General features: G+C 44.4%; 1 protein-coding gene across 4 annotated transcripts in view; it reads right to left on the minus strand.

Moving 5' to 3' along the window:
- Window positions 1-19,459, minus strand: part of LOC119397576 (relaxin receptor 1) — a 142,266-nt gene that overhangs the window by 107,457 nt on the left and 15,350 nt on the right. For all 4 annotated transcript variants that reach the window (XR_007416599.1, XM_049417125.1, XM_049417124.1 and 1 more), the window contains exon 2: window positions 7,315-7,414. Coding sequence is in view for 3 of the 4 variants with exons in the window: in XM_049417125.1 (XP_049273082.1) it covers window positions 7,315-7,357 (43 nt within the window). In the remaining variant the exon portion in view is untranslated. The remainder of the gene's footprint in view (window positions 1-7,314; window positions 7,415-19,459) is intronic.

Below are 19,459 nucleotides of genomic sequence, written 5' to 3' on the forward strand. Positions count from 1 at the left end.
ATTCTTTCGTAGGCCACATATCGTATATGTACACGATGCTTCTGAATATTTTTCTACTTTCTTATTCTATTATTTGTGGTCGTTCTTGCTTTTGTGTGTTTCTTCAATATTCCTATCATGTCGATGGCATATCCGGCTCTAACGTAGCCTACCCATGCTTTTTTTAATATATAAATTAAAAAATGATTACGTGAATTCAGTGAGTGTCCTTATATGCTATGCGCGATGCCAAATACAGTAGTCTGCACGACACCCTGTAGTTGCTTAACGCGTGTCTACACATTGCGATCGTTGGACCTTGCCTTTTTTTTTTGTACCAGCGTCGTTAACTGCTGCTTCTTGCAACGGCACTGCATATTCAGACAACTTGCTGTGCAAGTGTAGTCTCGTTATCGTTCTGCCTGGCAATAATGTACGCATAACATTAATCTTGACTCGGAAACAAACGCGCTCATTTACAAAGCATCAGAAACTGGCAGTAAGCATTGCCTCTTCATTAATCTCTTGGCCAACACCGATTGCAATGGCATTGGGCGGCTAATGGCCGGTGCTAGCGTTGTGTTCCTGGTCTGTAGCTGCATCGCCTGAGCCTTTTGTATGCTATTGGCACGGCTGATCAAACTAGATGTATTGATGGTAGGCAGTAAACAGGCACACAACTCTTTTCCTGATTGCAGCTCTTTGTTATAGACATTACATCTTGAAAGCTACTCACATGAAGCAGTTCATGTACATGTGACTACAGAGACATTTTCATTCCTTAGGTTCGATGTAGTTAGTCGCACCGGAGTCTTATGGAAAAAGGATAACTATAGCACTCGCCGAGTTAATGTCCCGCTGAATAACGTGGCAATCATTATTCACGCCCACACCCTTCCCATTTGACGCACTTGACTCAACGAGTGCGGAAACATAAATCTATTGTATTAATGAACTAATTAATTATTTAATGAAGAAATATACAATGAAGGAAAGAGACAAGGAAAGAATGAATGAATGAGTGAATTATACATAATTAATTAATTAGTTAAGTAATTATTTAGTTAAACAAGAAATGAAAGTTTGATTGGTTGAAGGAAACAAGGTATGAAAGTACGATTGAATGTATTGCTACGGTACGGGCCGGACCGTGTTATGATCCTGGGCAGAGAAAGAAGATGAGGTTAGCTTGTTCGGCCTATGGACGCCATGAAACCGCTGACTCGCTCGCTTCGGCATCGTTAAATTTCCCGGTGGTACTAGTAGCTCCACAGTTTTCTTTTATTACTGCTGAACGATTCAAACGCCTATTAATCTTAAAAATCAACGAAACATCGCTCCTACAATCTGAAGAATTTCGGCACTTGCAATTCACATGGAACACCGCAAACTGCCTTTCCCGTCAATGTGAGGTGACCCTAACAAGCTTTCGCTGTAGAGTTCCTCGGTTAAATTATTATCTCCACAAATCAGTATTTTCATTAACTAACCTATGTGCAGTTTGTAATGAACCGGAAACAATAGATCACTTTCTTCTCACATGCCGCCGTTTCGCCTCACTGCGCCGAATAATTCTTGAGAGACCGATTGGCATGCTCGGATTGGCAGTTGATACACCCACCCTTTTATCGTTTGGAGCCAGTCAGTTGGGTGCGGGCCGCAGTGTTATTCTGTCAACGCTACATAAATTCATTCAGGCAACCGGAAGGATACGCTGCTAGTGGTACCGCCAGTTACATCCAACTCTTTGACCCCCTTCTTTATTTTTGCTAATTTGTTTATATATTATGGTTTATCGAAAGCTTCTGCCCCTTTCACTTTTTTTTCATTTTTTTAAGGAATGTTATTATAGTTCTTATCTAATTTCTCTCTTTTTTTTATTTTTTAGCAAGCGTTGTGTAAACCATTTACATTATAAAGTACAGTGTGGCCAATCCCCCTTGTGGGTATGAGCCAAGATCTAGGCGACAAGACAAGACAAGGACGCCATCATCGCCTATCACTGCCTGACCTCATCTGTAAATAAACATTGTTAACCTCTATTGAACCGTAACAGTTTTGTGGTGGAGGTGCTGGGTTATTCAACCAAGCAGCAAGGTTCTGCAACGGCCTGATCTGCACCGAAGCCGCCGCATTGCTGGGCTGCCCCCATTACCGCTGGCGGTCGAGATGTCTCTCGGTGAAAACAGAACCCACAACCCCGCAGCTGAAGTTGCTGCACCAGTTCCAGCGGCACCTTTACTACATGCTTCGGCAGCGGCTGGTCCATGGCAGCGTCAGCACCTGATAGAGCCCCGTACTTTCGGGGACGAATCTGGCGAGGACGTGGACGAGTGGCTCAAACACTACAAACGGGTGAGCAATTGCTACCATTGGGACGCGGCAACTCAGCTGACCAACGTCGCGTTTTTCTTGAAGGACACGGCGCTCATATGGTATGAGAACCATGAGGACACCCTCACGACGTGGGATCGCTTCGTGTCTAAAATAAAAGAGCGTTTCGGGGACTCCGTGGCAAAGAGGAAGCAAGCAGAACAAACGCTGCTGCAAAGAGCCCAGGTCCCTTACTCATACCGTGACCCGGCTTATACCGTGGTCCGGCGCGTAATGTAGCTGTATGGTTCTGCTATTCAATACTGCTCCAGTATAAGTGTATGAGCTGATTAAGGGCGAATACTAAATGGAAGGCAAGCTTTCACGCCTAAGGTACCTTTTTCACGCTGTAAAAAAACTGAGTGTTCATTCGGCTACTCTAAATTACACGCCGAAAAAAAATACATTCTACGCGCAACCACATAGTACAGAATGCCCTGCGAAAGTTACTCGAGATAAATATGGCGCTACCGTCTACTGCAGCAGCAAGTTTGGCGGTTAAGCCAGCATGGAAAGGATCTAGCTGTGTAGCATACAGGTACATTCATAAGCATGATTGTTCTAGCCTCATAATACCTTGTGAATTTAATATCGATTATATTACACAAGTCAGTTCGTTACAACTTCAACAGTACACAGTCTACGCACATACATGACCACAGAGTCAAATATTTAGCACAAGTACACGGAGGTAAAGAATAATGAAATAATCCATACAAACTCCCTAATGCACAAGCTGTAAGAATAGAACGTCTATACGACGCACATATTTCCCATGTTTATTGAATAGCCCCAGCAACACGTAGTACACTCTATAGTAATATTACACCCGAAAACTCTGCTAAGTTTAGTACGTCCCCAAAAGCTTTATTTATAGACTTCGACGTCGTCCCAGAGTTGCTGATGCAAGAACCTTGACATATATAAAAAGAAATAGCGGTCAAGCTGAAGGTGACCGAGATCCAGTTACAAAACATATCCAATTACAAAACATATCCAGTTACAAAACAGCTGCAAAACATATTGATGCTAGGGCATGACGCGCGTTTGAAGAATCAAAACAACCCACCATGGGGGCGCAAGCATTACGAGGCGCAGCAGTTTTCTTTTTTATCTTTTATGTGCAGAATTTTGTCTGCTGAAAACGAAGACACGCTGGATCTGTTTTGACGCTTTTGTGCAGACTGAATAGGGGTATATACGACTTCCTCGTGCTTCTCCTGCGCAGCCGAAAAACAGTTTTTTTTTTAAGCGCCAGCCCGCATCCCCGATATTGCCTCTTTGTATTGTGTATATGGGTTTGTTGGAATAAGGGCATCGACGTAGAAGAAATCTACAGCGGATCCACAGCCACTATAGTCCTCCATAAAAAAGCGACAGAATCCCAATAAAGAAGGGCGTACGGCAGGGAGACACGATCTCTCCAATGCTATTCACCATGTGTTTACAGGAGGTTTTCAGGGACCTAGATTGGGAAGAATTAGGGATAAGAGTAATTGGAGAGTATCTCAGTAACCTGCGATTCGCTGATGACATAGACATAGCATTGATGAGTAACGCGGGAATTACAGCTCACGATTACTGAACTGGATACGGAAAGTAGAAGAGTAGGTCTGAAAATTAGTATGCATAAAACTAAAGTAATGTGGAACAATCTTGGCAGAGAACAGCGCTTTGCGATAGGTGGCGAGACACTGGAAGTTGTAAAGGAGTACGTATACTTAGGACAGGTAGTAACCGCGGAGCCGAACCATGAGAGGGAAATAACTAGAAGAATAAGGATGGGATGGGGCTCATTTGGCAAGCATTATCAAATCATGACTGGTAGTCTACCACTATCCCTCAACAGGAAGGTATATAACAGCTGCATCTTACCGGTACTTACCTACGGAGCAGAAACCTGGAGACTTACAAAGAGGGTTAAACTTAAATTGAGGATGACGCAGCGAGCGATGGAAAGGAGAATGATAGGTGTAACCTTAAGAGACAGGAAGAGAGCAGAGTGGGTCAGGGAACAAACGGGGGTTAAGGATGTCATAGTTGAAATCAAGAAGAAAAAAATGGATATGGGCCGGGCACGTAGCACGTCGGCAGGATAACCGGTGGTCGTTAAGGGTAACTGACTGGATTCCAAGAGATGGCAAATGCGTGAGGGGGAGACAGAAAATTAGGTGGGCAGATGAGATTAAGACGTTTGTAGGTATAACGTGGCAGCAGAAAGCACAGGACCGGGTTGATTGGCGGAAGATGGGAGAGGCCTTTGCCCTGCAGAGGGCGTAGACAGGCTGATGATGATGATGATGATGATGATGATTGTGTGTATATGTTCTGGCATAATATATCAACTGTTGAACTGTTGTAACATCCAGATTTTTTTCCCATTATATTGAATGTAGAGTCGTGGGTGTCTCCGCTTATATGAACAGAGTAATCATTAAGATTATATAGGAATTACTTTTTTTAAAAACAAAACAAAACGCCTGCGTCATCCCTGAAGCGCAAGACAAACATGAGAACTTGTTATTCGTCAGAAAATGGTTGTGCGTACTTCTCCGGTATGTTCAATATTCACCGATGAGTTCCTAACAGTAAACATAGGCCCAAGTGCATGTGTCCCACAAAAATCAGTTGTGACTGCAACAAATGCTTGTTTACGCAGAGAGGCCAAACATACTTCCAGAGCTGTGTACTTTGCCTAGAAATGACAACTACGACTGTTTGCATTAGACGAGTCGTCCCTGCCGTACGTCAAAGGAGGGACCGTTTATTTTGCCTTTCAAATGCGTAGCAATTGTTTTCCTGCCACGCCACTAGGGCCGTTTGCTTTCCCCAATGCTTATGCTCTCTCGAAGCAAAACGTTGTCTACTTTATCCAGAATAAAAAAAAAAAAACAGAATTGGTCGCTACTGATCCTTCTGTTGCAGATGTGTATCACTTTATTAAGGTCAATAAACATTGTCCTGTGTAGAATGGTCATCTTCTCTTCTCCTTTCTAACTTTCATTCCCTCTTACCCAGTGCAGGGTTTCCCTACCGGGCTCAGCCCTAGTTAACCTCCCTGCCTTTATTTTATTCTTATTCTCTCTCTCTTTCTTTTTTTGTTGATGTTTTTCACACACTCCTTGTCGAAGAGAAATGACCTTTCATTGTTTACGATCAGTGAGTACTCCTTAAAGCGACTTATTTATGTCTTTAACATTGGTCACTGAGTTCTGTATCCATCATCCTGCTGTTTTATCGAAGCACTCGAGGCCATGGTGCCACGCCTTCATAAAGGCTCGTACGCTTCCACGGTGAACACTTCTATTTCCACTTACAGCTTATGATGAACAACGCATGTCACATGTTTGCAGGAAGTACAAAAAGCACGCCAAAGCCTGCTGTATTGACGCGTCATTTCTGTTAAGGTCGTCGTCACCATTGTCTCTGCCAATTTTCTCGCACATGACGCTCGAAGGCATTGACGTAAGGAGGCACGGGCCAGGAATGGGACTGAGCTGAAAAAATTGCAAGCGTTCCAGCACAAAAGTAAAAATATTGGTTGATCAGCAAACGCGATGATGCGTTGCATTGTAGCGTAACGGTCATACATTGACCCGAGAACTAAACAGTGGGCGTCAGGAAGAAGAGTCAGTTGCTTCATCTGCTACTGACATATAGAAGAGTCACCAAAAGCATACTACGCGTATATGATCAAGCATACAAAGCGGACCATACACAGGGGGGCAGATCCGATCAACACTCACCGGCAAAATTTTTGACAATTCAAATTTATCCGATAAACTCCGTTTTTAACGGCCAATATGACCCTGTTTTTTATCGAAAGGGCATGTTCCAAGCGGTCATTGATACATCGGCCGGTTTGGCAGATAAACTTTCAACAGTATCTCGTAGACCACACCCATCGCACATTTAACAAGTGGCTTGTCGCGCACGGAGCGAGAGACGTCACCGTATGTAGGGTCCCCCAACAGACGACATCAATTATACGGAATTCGTAAAGTACGTTTGCGTCTATTACAAGCTTTGAGGTTGCAATACGCACTGTAATACGTTTTTGCATTGAAATATTTGACCTTCTCTGTGTGTGTGTGTGTGTGTGTGTGTGTGTGTGTGTGTGTGTGTGTGTGTGTGTGTGTGTGTGTGTGTGTGTGTGTGTGTGTGTGTGTGTGTGTGTGTGTGTGTGTGTGTGTGTGTGTGTGTGTGTGTGTGCGCGTGTGCGTGTGTGTGCGTGTGTGTGCGTGTGCGTGTGTGTGTGTGTGTTTGTGTGTGTGTGCGTGCGTGCGTGCGTGCGCGCGCGCGCTCAAACCTTCCAGACAACTAAAGTACGCTTCGTGTGTTCTTATGTTTCCTGTTCAGATATAATTTCATTTAAGGTATTGGAGTATTGGGAACAATGCGAAATTGAACTCCGAATTTCGGAGAATTCAGGATGTGAAAAATATACATTACGATAAACGGCGAATTGCCGCCAGAGAAATAAACTCCGAAAAACGCCCTCCCAATTTCATGGAAAACAAACTCCGAAAACACGGAGCCCTGCCGTACCCTAACACACAATGGCGGATCTGTAGCGCCGTTGTTTAAACGGCAAGGTTTATGACAGTGCAGATTTTTGGCAATAATGGTGGCCGAAGATCCCTGAGGGTGCATTCCAAGAACCCTCATTTGCCCCAGAAAAGCAGGGTACCAAATTGAGGCCGTTATATGAAGCACATCGTCGCTAAATTTTTATTTTTTGCATCCCTGTTTCGTCTTGGAATGGACCAGTATGGGGAGTGGATGGGGGGAGTTGTGGTCAAACTTGCCACCCCACTAACCGAGAACCCCGCGCACGTTTCTGTTCTCATCCATTACTTCTATATATCACTATCTGTGCTTGCTCACTTCAGCGCCTACACGGTACAGGTCGAGGCGTATATTTAACTGCCCACGGCACCCAGAGATTCGGTGTCAACTTACATTCACGAAAAACCACGAACAGCAGGACTTGCAAGTGATGCATTCAACGGTCGCTGCGGCTTCACTCTAGGACTCCTTGGCGTCGCCTCTTTTACTTGACCTGGAGCGAAGGAAAGAGAGAGAGAGAGAGAAAACGCATATATCTTTTCCCAGTATACTGTCGTCTGAGTAAGACCATACATGGCACCATTGTTTGCATCGTGAAAGCACAAGAGACACTACTCTGCACTTAGCAAATGAAACACGTACTTGGAACATTGACAATATAGCGTCATCTGTGCATCCCACACGTCGAAGGCGCATATTACTTTTCTGAGACGCTGTTTATAATTAGATTTCCCTTTGCACAATACGAGGTACTCAATTTTTTGGCGGTTTGTATAAAAAGAAAGCTTAGCCTTGAAAGTTCAGCTCACTGTAGGGTCCCATTTTTTCGCGTTTGGGCCGCTTGCTTTCTTTCTTTCTTACATCTTTAGCAGCGGAGCTGCTTAAGCTGACCGTTAATCTTGCATAGCGAACAGAAAACTACATCATCATGAACCGACACGCCCTCTCTTCGTCCTCTTCTTCATCTTCCAGCTTCACTCCCAAAACACGTGCGCCGACTTGTCCGGCGTGGGATGCAATAACTCTGATGGGCGAGGGGAGGAGAGAGAGAAAGAAATAGAAAGAGATATATTCTTGGCGAAAATTTTCCTTGGCGAGGCGGGATTCGAACCCAAGTACCCGCGATCCGAAGGCGAGCGTCGTAACCACTCGGCTATCCAGGCACGCGGGCAGAGCATAGGATAGCCTTGTACAGTACAGTATAACAAGGGTGTGGGAAAGGGGGAGAGGGAAGTAAGGGTGAGGAGGATGGAAAGGAGGGGAGAGAGTAAAGCATAGCCTAGAAAGAAAGAGAGAGAGAAATACAAGGAGAGGAAGGAAAAAGAAAGAAAGAAAGAAAGAAAGAAAGAAAGAAAGAAAGAAAGAAAGAAAGAAAGAAAGAAAGAAAGAAAGAAAGAAAGAAAGAAAGAAAGAAAGAAAGAAATAGAGAGCGAAAGAAAGGCAAGAAAGAGAAAGTCTGACGAACCAAAAAGCTTCTCTTTCTTTCTATGTCTTTCTTTCTCCCTCTCTCCCTCTCTCTGTATCGTTCTCCCTCCTCCTTTCCCTCCTCCGTTCCCTCCTCCTTTCCCTCACTTCCCTTTCCCACCCCCTTGTTTCACTATACTATACAAGGATATGCTATGCCCTGCTACCGTACCTGCATAGCCGAGTGGTTACGACGCTCGCCTTCAGGTCATGGGTACGCGGGTTCGAATCTCGCCTCGCCAAGAAACTGTTTCCCAAGAATTAATCTATTTCTCTTTCTCTCTCTCTCTTTCTCTCTTTCTGGACTCGTTCTGTCGCCCAACAGAGTTATTGCATCCCGCTTCGGAGAAATCGGCGCACGTGTTCTGAGAGCGAAGCAGAAGATGAAGAAGACGACCACGATGAAGAAGAGGATGAAGAGAGCGCGTGCCGGTTCATGATGATGATTCGTATTCCGTTCGCTCTGCACGACAAACGGTCGGCTTAAACTCCTCCGCTGTTAAAACTGCTGCAAAAGAATATTTCAGGTATGAATAGACGCGGTGTAATATACATCATTTCGCAAAAGAACTCATACGAAGAAAAAAACAAAAAAATTAAAAGTGCGATGATTAAGGAAAACAAGAGCCACAGCAGCACTGTTCGCAGTTTTATAACTTCCTCCGTTGCTGTGCTGATTTCCAAGTTCTGAAAGCGCACAGGCCGCTTCGAAGGAGAATCCCACCGCTAAATCCTTCTTAGTACAAAATCCTACTCAAGGTGCACGGTTACTCTTCCATATCTACTATGACGTGTTACTCGAGTCTCCTCTTAACTTGACGGAAAAAGAAGAAATGAGCACTGGAGTAGAAGTCTGCTTCCCATATATTAGGCTATTGTAGAATAAAGAAAAATGATTTTGGCTCAATTGGTAGAGCTTTTATAGTGCACAAAATCTACGTTCACAGCCTCGAATGAAATCTTAAACAAAGCTCACGATGTCCGTACTCATTTTTTATACGCAGGGAGATCGCGATGAAAAAGAAGACAGGGTTTATATTCCCCTTTTGCGAGAGGTGAGTGACAAATTTAGAAACTGCGTTCTCAGTTTCTTTGTTGTTTAGATGAGTAAAAGAATGACCGAAATTATCAAATACGAATTCGAAAGAATCAGTTCAAGCGAAATTCTTGATAAATGCAGCTCCTATCCATTTTAATGTATGCTTTTAAAAAAGTAATTGTGTGTGTGTGTGTGTGTGTGTGTGTGTGTGTGTGTGTGTGTGTGTGTGTGTGTGTGTGTGTGTGTGTGTGTGTGTGTGTGTGTGTGTGTGTGTGTGTGTGTGTGTGTGTGTGTGTGTGTGTGTGTGTGTCAGTCACAGGCTTGCTTTCGTACTCGTCGCTTGCGCTTAGTTTTATCCCGCGAGTCTTGAATTCCGGGACACCGTTGGAATTCCCGAATTCCTAAAACAATTTAGCTGAGAGTAAGGCGCTTTTCACGAAGCTTCGAACCTGGTTTGACCTCCTCGAAGACTCGGCTTTTGGAGCATTAATGAACTCCTGGACATGTCCTCGCCGATCGGCACAAAAGCAAAATAATGGAATGAGGTAAGTACCGTTTCGTCGAAGTACGAGCACGCTTGAGACGTGCATTCGCTGCCAGCGTAACGTCGCAAGTGCTAATTGGGGTCCCGGACTTCGTGCTCCCATTGTGTTCAATTAAAACAGCGCCTTCTCGCTGTGACTTGAAAAGTACGGAATTGCCGCTCCATCGTTACACTTGCCATTTCAATTTAGCAGCCAGCCGTCGACAGCTTTATCCACGTGTAATCCCGCCTCTCTCTTTGGAATGCTTGTTACTTCTGCACTCGTGCTTCCGTATTCTAAGCGGGAACAATGCCAGCTTTTTCACTAATCATCGGGAGCTATCGTCTCAGGGAGATTCTGTTTGTCGTTACTTCTCTGCACGTGGCGGCGATGCGGTTGGACTTCCTCTTTGTGCTCCCGGAAACCGTTTTTCGAAAGCGGAAACAGGAAACTGCCACTGAGAAGCTCGTATTACTGATTTCAAGCGCGAAAGACTAAGCAGGAAGGAAGTCGCAAAATCGGAGAATTTTCACGTTTCTCCAACTAAGTTCCCTGTATGAGACCGCGCAGGCGGATATTTAAAGTGCAGCCTGCGTTATCTTACTCATTATTTGTCAATATTATACTTAACCATGTAATAATCAAGGTGTCATAAACGGGTTGTAGCAGCTACCTTTGACAACAATTTTAAGGAAAAAAAAAACAAGAACGCCCAGCAAAATTTGGAAGCTCGATCCAAGCAATATTGAGACGCTTCCGTTCGGTTTAATCTCAGAGATGCTCGTGTACTTTCCCGGAACACGCGAGTCCTAGATTTCCTGAAGCGTTCGTGTTCGAAAATACGTATCTCAAGTACGAGGCAATTTCAAAGGATTTTTTCTAGCAAAACGGGGTTGCACTAAAAGGTGACTCTCTATATTTATTCTTGGATTTGTTTGGGATGTGACGTAGAGCAGCTAAAGATCGAATCACTCGATTCCGTCGATATATTTCAGAAAGGCTTTTATTTACACTGACTGAGGCCATCAAGACCCTGCTAACAGTCTAACGTCCCGGTTTCTTCATCTCGTGCTTGCTGACGCTTCTTCTTCCTTTGTGGTTCCGCTGGTACTTGCTCTGAAAACAACAGATTCACTTTTTCCCTCGATTTCTCTATCTCTGGGGTGTATCCAATGTATCTTGTTTGTCCAACTAATGCTGTAGCCTAAATGCATAACACAATAGGCTGATAAAAAGTCTGAGCGCTGCATCAACGACAATGTTACGTACACATTTAATAATATTGTGAGCATCTGTCGGGAACTTCTTCATCTGCCATCTCGGTTCCCACTGCCGCAGCTCCTCCACGTTCGATTGTCAGCGGGCCCCATCGCGATCCCCATTTGTTCGCTGGACTTTGCAGTGAAGATGTGACAGCTGGCACAGCTGGTACAAACGGAAAGCTGTCACAAACGGTGTCCTGAGCGAATCTCCAGGAAGTAGAGCGGCCGAGTACAGGACGAGGGATCGCGGAGAAACCTCCGCCCCTTGTGACGTAGTATTTGACACGCTCTTAATACCCCATGAAGACGTGCCGTACCGTTCACACTCGAGGCACAGAACAGTATCAAGATGGGTCCTCACAAGCGATGCAGACGAAGGACTCCATCTAACGATGATAATGCACAGATTATAAACTGCCTGATAAATGCCCACAATATTTGTTCCTAACTGCAATTAATGCGGGCTTCGTTTCGTGGTCTATACTGTAAAGCGTTTCGAACCGTTGGGTGATTGAAGACAAAAACGATCTTCACACTTCCACATTTTCTGGTAATTTTGACACGAAAGTGTTTTATGCCGGGGTCCGCCAAGACGTTCATGGCGCATTTTCGTCACTGAAATACTTCAGCAAAATGCACACGATCAGATGGGAAGAAAAAGCGTCCCTAAACGGGAGTCGAACCCACGACTTCTCGGTCCGCGACAATAGGTGACGAACGCTCTAACCACCGCGCCGCGGTCACCTTTTTTTTCACACATGCAGAAGGCTTCACGAACGCGCCTTTTATGTCTCACACTTTCCTCTTACAGTGCTCTTGGTGCGCAGGGTGGTGTCGCCTTCTGCGAGTGGTTGAGTGAAGTAATGCATGCAGTAATGCAAGAAATTAGCTCCGGCAACGCGCCGTGTCGTTGCACTGTTGCTACGGCCGCCACATTCAGCGCGTTTCCAAATGAAGTGTAATTTTGTCAACGCCTTACACCGCGAGGTGGCGGCTTTAGCCCAAGCCTCGTACAGTCGACGTGTTATTCCTCCCCCGCACCCTTCCGAAAGCTTTCTGGACCTAACGTGGTTTAACACTGCCTCCGGGATCAGAGGCACTGCAAGCTTTTTACACCTCACCTGGTTTGGCACTGCCTCCGTGATCGACTCACCGATCACGGTGGCAGTGCAAAGCGAGGATGACATGTGATTACGTCATCATGTTACGTCGTCATGACGTGACAAATATTTGCGATCTGTGACGTCATGATGATGTGACTTATCGCTGTGACTTATCGACGTGAACTTTAGGCCTAAATTTAACATCTCACACATAAATACACATATCACCCAGGTACATTTCCGCTGACTTCTCATGTTAGTGTCCCCATTGGAAACAAGTTGCTGACAGGAATACCTTAGGCCTGCGAATTTCACGGCGAAATATGTACATGTTGTATAGATTGCCTGTGCTTAGTTTTCTTTTGTTACTCATTGCTCTGTACCCCCCTCACTCAATGCTTCTTCGGAAGTTCTGTGAGGTATTCTAAATAAATAAATAAATAAAAAGTTCCAACGCACGACAAGTTGAATGCAGCGTCTGTACTACGAGCTAACACGGACGAAAGCTTGTACAAAGAGGTGTTTCATTATCAGCCACCCAGCAACCTGATCGACTTAACTTTAGCGATCTAATTGGTAGAACTAACTATCTCTCCTAATTGCACTTCTCGTCTAGTCAGTTACTCCCGCCGGCTATATATACGGTTACTCATTATCAACGGCAGAGACTAAACGCCAAGCTTCGCTTTCTATTCCATTAATACGTAAATGTCCGTTCGTTTTCAGCTAATTAATTACGCGACCATTAGTTAACATTTTCTTTTTGCAACCTCGTTCCTTACCTTCCGTTGTAAGGCCACTTGTACAAAAGAGGCCGCGAGTCTCCTGCTAGGATGTGCTAATCACCGTGTGATTAATTGTCTTACGTAGCTTCAGCGAAAGTTAATAACGCGTTGTCGTTATCTCGTTAAGTGGGACTGACGAATGAGAGAGCTGGTATGGATTCATAATTATGTGACGGCGCTACGAAATAAGACGAAATTCCCGAGGCACACGAGCACACAAGCACCGAAAGTCATTACGCGTCGGATTAATTATCTCAGCAGTGATCGCGTGGAACGAAGAGAACTGCCGCGAATCGTGGTCGGTTATGGTCGATTGCACTTTCTGTTTCTTTCTGATATGTTCCACTCCTTCAAGGAAATGCTTATTGTTATATTTTTTAAGGCATTGGCTTTATTGGACATTTCCACCCGTACCCTGCGATGACAGTGCCCTCTAATGAGGCGTCTCTCTAAACCACGCGATCGGAACTACCCCGTTCACTTGCACACTGAGAGGATCAGTTAGCCCTTACTGATCTTGGCTATTTTCGGCTAAATTAAGGATAATGTCAAATATAGTGTTGGTTGGTGTTCGCTAAATGACGGATAATAATGGCTAAAGATGGCTTAGAGGTTGCTATCATTGTCTGCGTTGGCTATCCGCTGCTGCAGTACCAACATTCTCTTTTTCGTCATTCAGTCTCACTGGAATGACTGAGCTTTGTTCCAATTTGCTTTCTACATTGGAAACTGTACACGACTGTAAGTTCAGCGGCGATGGTATGAGACGTAGGCGCTACACGATAGCAATTGTGATTACTGCAGTTTAAATACAGCATCGGCTTACGTCATTTCTATGCCAATCACGTTCTCATACATCAGCCTTGAAACTTATATAGTGGAGAAATAAAGCTTAGACGAATCACTGAAAGTGGTCCGCGTGGCGCTAGATTAATCGTTTGCAACGGAGTTCTGCTGGCGTTCCCAATGTGCAATATTATTCCCTAATGTGCACACTAATGCGACATACGTATTCTTTTTATATCTTTAAGACCAATAGTATGTTTAGCTTTTGGCTTTAAATGCTTTGAGGTCGAGATAAAACAAAACAAGGAAATATGGAAGGGAGACGGCACGGGCACCTTCCCTCATGTCTTTCCTGGGTTGCTCTATTTTGTATTGTTCATTTTTATTGGCGCAACTGCGTTGGAAAATTTTGTAACCTTAGGCGGCATTCGATACTCCTTGTCGATTAGCATGCAAACTGAAGGAAAAAGGAAAAAAAAAAGGTAACGCCACACAATATGTCACAAAACATGGTACACGGCGTGAACGAGCGAGGACAGTCAGGACATGAAGGCAAGATATTACACACCAGCCATGAAACAGTCTGCATACATATATGCATAAATAGTTTGAATCGCCTTTATTATATGAAACAAATACGTCTTCCAGAAAAATGCACAAAACGCAAGCACACCGTCCCAATATTATTGCGATAGCAATTACATGGACACTCTCGGCTGGTTTTTGCCGTGGCCGTCTGTCGACGCCGTCATGTCCCGGATATGTATACGTATGTATATATTGTCACGGGCGAAGATGGGAGATAAAAGCCACAAAGAAAACAAATTTCCGAAGCGCACCACCTGGATTCGAACCTTCGACCTCTCGCTCCGCAGCGCGCTGCCTTAAACAACTCGGCCATGTGCCTGCGGCTGTGACCTTTATATAATACATAATGCCTCGAAAAACCAAAAAGCCGAGATTTATACCAATCAACGTCTTTCAGAACACACTGAGCTTTAATATTTCTGTCTACATTGCGAGGGCATAGCTAGAAATATTTTTCGGGAGGGGCTCAATCACACTTTACGCACGTTCGTGCGTGTGTTTGTATGGTGCGAGCATATTGGTATACACATGCGAAATTAAAAATTTCAAGGCGGGGTAGAACCACCGCCCCCGCGCAACCTACGCCAATCCTAGATTGGTCTGCAACCGTTCATCGAGAGTCCGAGTCGCCGCTCTCGCTGACGTAAAATGGATGACCGAGCACACGAGTGAACCTAGATGGAAATTATACGTTCGTGTACTTAAGGCTTCAGCATCTGTGTGTAAACACTGCGCGTTCTCGATGCCGAACAGCTGGTTATTGCGCCCCAATACTGATTACCAATCACGAGCTCTCAAGACCACAGAGGGGTCTGCTTGGACGCCTGACGAAACTTCAGCTAACGAAACTTCAACGGTTGCTCTAGCCTATAGGGAGCCAGCGAATGAGGAAAGTTGCATACTTGGGGCAGTCACCTAAGCCTTATTCTCATTATCAATAATTCCTGGCGCACTAATGGCTAGGTTGCCACCGGTCCACTTGGCATTGGAATATCGTCAATCTCGAAACGCTGCCGCCTTAATGCACTCCGAGGCGTTAGGCAACAGTGCCTGCTTTCCCGCAGCACGCTAAGTACGCAGGTGCAATTAGACTGAGAACGCAACCTGCCAAAGTGAATCCACTTGGAGTGCGCCCACTCTCGCATACTAATGTAAACCATAAGGTTTGAGGGAGTGAAAACTTTATTCTTCATTGGTTATGGAGGTAGAATGCCTGTCAGGTGGTGCCTAGCGACCGCCTCCTCCGGGTCATCAGAACCGGCGAACTTAATGATAATAACTGTTGGGGTTTTACTGTCCCAAAACCACGATATGATTATGAGGGACACCGTAGTGGAAGGCTCCGGAAATTTCGACCACCTGGGGTTCTTTAATGTGCACCTAAATCTAAGTACACGGGCCTCAAGCATTTTTCATCTCCATCGAAAATGCAGCCGCCGAGGCCGGGACTCGATCCCGTGACCACCGCGTCAGCAGTCGAGCGCCATAACCACTAGACCACCATGGCGGACGAAATGGCGAACTTCGATAATCGGCAATGAAAATTTTGTGAAGAAAATCCGGCTACTCGCAAAATAAAGCTTCATAACTTACATTCTGGTAGTCCAGTATTGAATAGATTAGGCGCGCTGGCACAAACACAAGCAAAACAAAAACAATAAAGAATGAAAAAAGTACTGGGACCATGTCTAGCATCCGAACTAAAAAACGCGCGAATTTCGCGCCTTAAAAGAACTTACGAAAGATCCAAGAACTACGGACAGTCACGTAAGTGACTTGTACAACTTGCTTCTGCCTGAATCATGTTTCGTGGATGCTGCATTTTATCGAGTGTCTGAAGATACATTTTGCGGTGATCATGTTGCAAGCTGCGTTATGCAACCTGAAATGTATCCTATAGCTTCTTTGTGTAGTCGGGTGTACAAATGTGGCGCGCGCGACAAAGTCAGCATTAGTATTCTGTTTTGTGGTCTTCGAACTTGAAAGAAACTAACTGATACGTACAGTCGGTGCCTAGCCTACTTCGTCGCTGCTTGATTTGCAAGTTCCACCGTCGAACCAGTTTATCGAGAAATACACGTTTTCTCATTCGCACAAATCTCGAGGTGAAAAGCGCCAAACAATGGTCATGTTGAAAACTGCTACCAGCCCTTTATTAAAGAAAGTAAAAAGACAATTATGATAATGACGAAACTTCGCACGTTTTATCGTAATAAATATTTCGTATAGGTCATTTGAACGCTAGTTTGGTGATGGCGCTCTTGATGCGATACGAGAGCCTTCTTTCAATACAAATTAAATCATTAAATTCTGGGGTGTCAAGTGCCAGAACCACGATATGATAATAAGGCACCCCGTAATCGGGAACTCTGGGTTGAAATTCTAGCCATCAGGGTTTCCTTAACGTGTACGAAATCTAAGTACTCGGAGGATTTCATGTTTGATCTGGAATCTAACGCAAGTCCTCTTGCTTAGCAACGCTGACCTTACACTATGCTATACCGCGGCGGGCATGCGAGGCCCTCCATTAAAAATTCGCCAAACTGCTTATATAGTGGCTAATAATTTTAGAAGGGGAAGAAAAGTACTGCTTCCTAATGGAACAACATCTTCTAACTGCTCACTAAGATTGCTACACGTTTCCACAAATAGCACCAATTCCTACAAGTTGCGCGTATAACATACATTTTCATGTTAATATACAGATTCCTGTTGAATGTTTTCGAAGAGTTTAAGTTAAGCAACATTCTTTCGTACACTGAACTCAGAACTATTTGATTTATTAAGCAGGTACATTCAGGTCATATGACGGGTTTTTATTGGAAATTTTGGAATCATATGTCCCCCTTCCGAGCTATTTCAATCGTAATTGTAATTTCGTGCTTTGCAAAAGGCCAAGCGAAGGTATTATATCAATAGTGTAGGATGGGGAGCACGTGTAAGTTTCAAATATTTCAATCAGCGATATACATTTGAAAAGATTTGAGCAATATTGCGAGAAGTCTGAAGTTAATTTATATTCACTGTGTAGTAGGTCCCACGGATTGACTACACCGTAGGCGGGGCTCTTTCACCCCTCTTGCAGGGCAGGTCAGGCGCCCCGATATTTCCTCATACTCTAAACTGATTTTGCCGTATTTTCACAGCATCCTTTTGTGCACCGATCGTACGCGACACACCTTATTCATGACCTTACGAAAACACTGCTGAATTGACATTTTATTACTGAATACCGTGCAGCGCAGCATGGCCTACGCGGTAGGATAGGACACAAAAGCAAATGTAAGGATCGGTGATAGTCGTGCATAGAGACCTTCGCAAAAGAGACAGACGTTAATATTCTGGAACGTGATATACAGCTTTGCATAACCGAGAAGTCCCTGTCGTAATCCGAGAGCTTTCTTGAATTACAATAGCAGGTAGGCGCTATTGGAAAATATAACAAGGATGAACACAATTCGGTTCAGTCGAAAGATAGAGAAGGGGGGAAAGAAAAGAACTTTCGGTCTATTGTGCAAACAGTCATGTCGTCGACGCTAGATCGCTCGTTGCTAAATAAAGGAAACGTGAAACCTCTAAATGTCGGGAACGCAATTACCCTTAAGTTATACCTCAGCTGTCAAGAGCTGAGCAGCTGTAATTTCAGTTTCACATGGAAGCCGCGTATGGCTAGGTGACCGAAAACTACGTCTGTCCTATGCACGCAAAAACTCCTAGCGCGTATGTGCTTTTTTTTCTCTCGAAGCTCGAAAATTTTAAAAATTTATACAGTAAACACGTTGCTTCAATACTTAGTCTTTTAAGCTGCTTGGCGTAATGTGGATGAACTCATTATCGAGAGTAGAAAGCGGCGCTAAAAGACGGGATAAAAGAAGGAACGCAGGCCACGGCGCTGCTCATAATCGCGGACAAATCTCCACAAATGCGCTCCCTTCTGCAGTTGATCATTAAGGACTCTCTGATTAAAGACACTCAAATTAAATTAAAGACCGACGATAACGCGGACAATTCAGCTTCCTATCTCTGTACTGTTCTTGCTGGCTTGCTGTGGAGATGTTTAGATTTATATCATCTCGGCTACTAAATTCCTATATTAGTTCTGCAACAAAAAACAAAAGTGGTTGCCCGAAAAACAAAAATGAACAAGAAAATAAAGCACGTATAGCAAACTAAAACAAAAAACAAAGATAACGTGGCAATGGACAGTTCACTTGCAGGAGTTTACTTTTCAACAGATTGTTCACAAGCACACGTTTCCGTCCTATAGTTCTACCCACAATATATGGAATAACAAATCACTTCGTAGATAGCTGCGCATAGCTGCTCATCGCAAGCGCTTATCTAGTCGAGTGCCCATTAAGAAGTCTTTTAAGAAGATGTTCGCTTTCTGCTGTAGATACTTCTCAGGCGACGGTCCAGGCAAATTTTGTAATGTGAGGGGGCGCCTGTCCAGGCTTGCTAGTTTTGTCTCTAAGTTTTTTCTTTCACTTGCGTACTTATCAAGTTCTGATGTTCCCCGCGCCAACCAAATCTGGTTATATTATCTTAAACACCCCGTATTCAATATTCGCAGACAGCCATCGTTGAAGTGCGCTATATTCCTACCTTTCAGAGTAGCGAGTGAAAAAAAATAAAGAAGAGGTTATGAAAGCAGCCTATGGGAAACGTACAACATCAACAATAAGAAATCGCAGCTCCCGTGCCTTCTACGCGTCTTCCGAGCTGAAATTTCCCGCGGGATAGTTTCGGGAAGTGCGAAGGCGTCGAATGCCGCCGTCCTGGGATATTGCGTTCCCACGACATACGGTTTCATTCACGGCCGATAGAAGGTCTTGTCATGGCTTCTGCACTGTTCTATACAGCCGCGCGAATTGGTGTTTGACGAACTTATGGCGCTCATCCCACAGGAAGGAATGTAATGAACTAGACTGGAGCATTGCGTCACACATCCGGCTTTCGCAAGCCAACTCCCTGTGAAGTTTACTCC

Source organism: Rhipicephalus sanguineus, chromosome 6 (assembly GCF_013339695.2).
Source record: "Rhipicephalus sanguineus isolate Rsan-2018 chromosome 6, BIME_Rsan_1.4, whole genome shotgun sequence".
NCBI classification, from domain to species: Eukaryota; Metazoa; Arthropoda; class Arachnida; order Ixodida; family Ixodidae; genus Rhipicephalus; species Rhipicephalus sanguineus.